The sequence below is a fragment of the Arachis ipaensis genome, chromosome B7, assembly GCF_059453495.1.
Source record: "Arachis ipaensis isolate K30076 ecotype BB chromosome B7, ASM5945349v1, whole genome shotgun sequence".
NCBI classification, from domain to species: Eukaryota; Viridiplantae; Streptophyta; class Magnoliopsida; order Fabales; family Fabaceae; genus Arachis; species Arachis ipaensis.
In genome coordinates, this window is record NC_142442.1 from 125,187,590 (window position 1) to 125,192,399 (window position 4,810).

The 4,810-nt window shown below is 36.9% G+C and overlaps 1 protein-coding gene across 1 annotated transcript; it reads right to left on the reverse strand.

The window, feature by feature from the left end:
• Nucleotides 1-1,262: 1,262 nt before the first annotated feature.
• Nucleotides 1,263-4,427, reverse strand: LOC148554021 (uncharacterized). Its single transcript, XM_088494949.1, has 3 exons — nucleotides 4,415-4,427; nucleotides 3,017-4,311; nucleotides 1,263-2,006 (listed from the first exon to the last, which is right to left on the reverse strand). Exons 1-3 carry the CDS (start codon nucleotides 4,425-4,427, stop codon nucleotides 1,263-1,265), a joined length of 2,052 nt encoding a protein of 683 aa, XP_088351075.1.
• Nucleotides 4,428-4,810: the final 383 nt, after the last annotated feature.

A 4,810-nucleotide genomic window follows, 5' to 3' on the forward strand; every position in this document is an offset into this window, starting at 1 on the left:
AGAAAATGAATGTTAACTATTACTATCTCCTTTACAGTAAATTGAAGAGTCTTATTTATATATGAACTCTAGAAGCTACTAACTCTAGTTTCAAAAGTAACTAATGTGGTTAATTATTTTTCCTTTATATATGCTATTATCCCCCCACAAACTCATGGTGGTTTGAATGCCAACCTGAGTTTGCTTTTAAATTTGTCAAAGCTGGCTAATGACAGAGGCTTTGTTAACACATCTGCCACTTGTTCAGTTGATGGAATATGTGTGACAGCAATAGAGCCTGTGATCACCTTGTCCCGAACAAAGTAGAGATCTAACTCAAAGTGTTTAGTCCGATTATGTAAGATTGGATTATATGCAAGCAGCACAGCTGAAATATTGTCACAAAATACAGTGGGGGAAGCTGGGCAAGGCTGATGCAATTCAGCCAGAAGATTTTGAATCCAAAGGAGTTCCATGAACACTGCTGCCAGGGCTCTATATTCAGCCTCAGTTGAGCTTCGACTGACCGTGGGTTGTTTGCTGCTTTTCCAAGACACCAGATTTGAACCATAGTACACACAAAATCTAGTTTTAGATTTTCTATCATCAAGATCACTCGCCCAATCTGAGTCTGAAAAAGCAGAAAAACGTAAATCAGTGCATCTATGAAATTGCAATTTAAGCTCAGCAGTACCTGTCAAGTATCTCAGAACTCGTTTAACTGCAACCCAATGTTCTTGGCAGGGGTTGGACATAAATTGACTCAGTTTGTTCACTGAAAAATTGATATCAGGTCGTGTAATTGTTGCATACTGCAACCCGCCCACTATGGAGCGATATAAAGTTGGATTTTCAAAAGGAGTTCCAGCATTGGCAATCAATCTAAGAGAGCTTATCATTGGAGTCATACTTGGTTTGGATTCATTCATGCCGGCACGTGTTAGAAGGTTATGTATATATTTAGTTTGGTTCAAAGAAATTAAGGAAGAGGAATGTGTTATAACTTCTATACCTAAGAAAAAGTTGAGCTCACCTAAATCTTTCAATAAAAAGGTAGAATGAAATTTGCTAAGAACAGTTTTTATTTCAGATTCGTTATCTCCAGTGACAAGCATATCATCAACATAAATAAGAACATAAATAGTAGAAATAGAAGTATATCTAGTAAATACGGAAGGATCAGATTTTGTTACTGTAAAGCCAAAAGATTGAAGGGTGGAAGTAATTGTTAAGTACCAAGCCCTTGGGGCTTGTTTAAGGCCATATATGGCTTTATTTAATTTTCATACAAGTTTAGGATTAGAGTGACAGAAACCTGGAGGTTGGGACATAAACACAGTTTCATGAAGAGTTCCATTTAGAAATGCATTGTGAAAATCATATTGTTGAATTTTCCAACCTTTTGATAAAGCAATGGTTAAAATCATCCTAATTGTAACTGGTTTTATAATAGGTGAAAAAATTTGATCAAAATCAATTCCAGCAGTTTGAAGAAAACCTTTTGCAACCAACCTAGCTTTATGTCTTATGATCTCATCTTTTGCATTCTTTTTAACAGCAAATATCCACTTACAACCAACTACTTTTTCATTTTCAGGTAATTCAACTAAGGACCATGTATTGTGATATAATAGTGCTTTATATTCTGTGAGCATAGCATCTCTCCATAAGGGATTGTGGAGAGCACTTTGAATACTTTTAGGCAATAAATCAAAATTAGAAGAGACTGAGAATTTTGCTACCTGAAGAGCTTTTGGAGTTCTAGTACCTGTCTTGGACCTTGTCTGCATTGGATGGATATTTTCTGAAAGAGTGGTTGTAGATGGGGGGTTTGAGGAAAAAGGCAAATCAATGTGAGTAGAAGTAATCGATATGAGATCTTGGGTAGAAGTTGCTGTCTCATTAGCCTGTGAAGCTGTCTGCATTAGATGTATTTGTTCATGTTCCTCACTATGATGTGTATCACCAGAATTGATGTTGGGCATTGAAGATGAAGGATCAACAGAAGAGGGATGAATGGATGCAATCTGAGGTAAAAAATCTAAAACAGTAGCATTGCTAGTGCAAGTTTCATTAATAGTAGTAGAAAAAAAGAGTGAGATAGAAATTGATGTTCATGAAACACTACATCTCTAGAGATAATTATTTTTCCACTTTTAGTGAGACACCTATATCCTTTTTGATTCAAAGCATAACCTAAAAATAAACAGGGTTCAGATCTGTATTCCAATTTATGAGCAGTGTATGGTCTCGTGTGAGGAAAACATAAACATCCAAAGATTTTCAAGAAAGTATAATCAGGTTTATGATGATATAATAGTTCAAAAGGTGATTTATAACATGTAACAGATGAAGGCATGCGATTTATCAAATATACCGAGGTTGCAAAAGCCTCATTCCATAGAGTTAAAGGAAGTGTAGCAGTAGATAATAAAGCTAAAGCAGTTTCGACTATATGCCTATTTTTTCTTTCTGCTTATCCATTCTGTTGAGGGGTATGGGGACAAGTGAGTCTATGAATAATTTCTTCTTGTTGTAAAAATTCAATAAATGTGTGAGATAGATATTCTCTAGCATTATCAGTTTGAAGTGCTTTAATAGAGTATCCTAACTGTTTTTCCATCTGAGTTTTGTACAATTTAAAAACACTAAAGACTTGTGACTTGTTTGTTAAAAAATATATTGTAGTGTGTCTTGAATACACATCAATGAATGAAGTATAATATCTAACACCTGTATGAGCAGTGATTGGGGATGGCCCCCAAATATCAGAAACAATCAACGATAAAGGGCAATCATAAGTAGTATTGGATGGAGAGTAAGGTAACCTATGAGATTTTGCTAAGCAGCAATGTTCACATACACTAGAATCAGAAGCATTTTTATTATACAGAGGTAATGAACAATTAGTTATAATAGACTTTACAATTGGTAAGGCTGGATGACCAAATCTTTTATGGTAAACATCCAATGTCAAGGTTTAAGCAACAAAAATTTGAGTATTGGATTGTCTAAAGTCTGATTTAGGAAGAGTCACTTTTTCAAAACGATACATTCCATTAATTGCTGTGCCTTTGAGAAGCACTTCTTTGGTAGCCTGAGATTTCACAAAACAAACATTAGGCCAAAACGAAAAATACACATTGTTGTCTCTAGCAAATTTGGATACACTAACAAGGTTATGTGCAATTGAGGGAACATGCAGTAAATCATAGAAATAATATCTTTTATCTGTTGGTTTATGATGCAAATATGAATTACCAATATGCTGAATTTTAATACCTGAACCATTACCAATATAAACTTGATCTTGTCCATGATATTCTTGTGCTTGTTGTAGGTTTGACGGATCAGGAGTACAGTGATGAGAAGCGCCAGAATCAGCATACCAAGATGGATCAGCAATTGTAGCAGGTGTAGCAAGCATTGCTTTGGGATTATGGAATGAGGGAGGTGGAGGGAGTGCATTGTGCATCGAAGAGGTGGGTGAATTTTGTTGTGCATGTTGAAATTGTTGGTCAAATCTAAAATAACAGTAACTAGCAATATGCCCCAACTTGCCACAAATTTGACATTGTGGCCGATTTGAGTTCCAAGAACCTCTTCCTCCACGATTTGTTCTTCCTCCACGCCCTCTTCGACCATAAGTGCCTCTATTAGGTGTAGGCGGTGTGTTTCTTGCATAGGTAGAATCAAAATTAGTCTGAGGAGAAGGTTGGGATTGAGTAAAATTGACCTGTACCATTGAGGGTTCTGGTTTCTTGAACCTCTCCACAATGTCTTCTTGAGCCATCAAGAGAGCTTCAAGGTCTGGAATGGAATAGGGTGGATCTTTGGCAGTGACATATGTCAAGAATGACTGATAATCTTCATTTAATCCATCTAAAATGACATTGGTGTATTCTGCATCAGTTAGAGGAGCTCCAACAGTGGCGAGTGCATCCACCACTTTTTTTATTTGAAGAAGATAATCTGATGCTGGACCAGTCTTCTTGATCGATTTTAATTGCAGTTGAAGTTGCCTAATACGAGCTTTTGTTTGTGATGCAAAGTGGGTGTGAAGTCGGCTCCAAATGTCATGTGCAAAAATACAACTAAGAACTCGATGTTTGAACGAGGGATCCAGGGATGAGTAGAGCCAGGAAGAGACATTGTAGTCATCAACCCTCCATTCTTTATATGTCTTTGTTTCATTTTGTGCCTTTTCATCAGCAGCTGATGCGTATCTTGTTGGAATCTTCTGTTGGTCCAGATGATCTTGAAGTTCTTGACCTGAAATTGTAAGAATAGCTGAATGGCGCCAGGTGAGAAAATTATCATCGTTGAGTTTTTCTGGTAAAGGAACAGAAAGGGGCTTTAGAATTGACGCAGAGGGTGATGCTTGAGTAGCAGCAGCTTATTGTTGATAATTTCTGGCTCCATGGATCTTGGGCACTATCTGATACCATGTGAGAAATAAAGTCTACCCAAAGTAGAGAACAATGAAGAAAGAAGAAGAAAATGAATGTTAACTATTACTATCTCCTTTACAGTAAATTGAAGAGTCTTATTTATATATGAACTCTAGAAGCTACTAACTCTAGTTTCAAAAGTAACTAATGTGGTTAATTATTTTTCCTTTATATATGCTATTACAAACAGAGAGAATGGTGACGGCGCGGGTGAGAAGGTAGAGTGACGAGGGATGGCGGCACGATGAGAGAGAGAGAGGGGGTTGAAGGGGCGGGTGAGAAGGGAGAGTGGCTGCAGATGGTGAAAAAAGGAGAGTGGTGTTGGGAAATATGCAAATAGGGATTAGGTTAGCTTTCTTCTCTGTTTTCTTTTTTCTTCA

What these genes read in the sequence shown, in the direction of transcription:
- LOC148554021 (XM_088494949.1), bottom strand. An exon ending in GAATGTATCGTTTTGAAAAA is followed by an intron (nt 2,007 to 3,016) that starts GTGACTCTTCCT and finishes TTTTTACCTCAG; the next exon opens with ATTGCATCCATTCATCCCTC.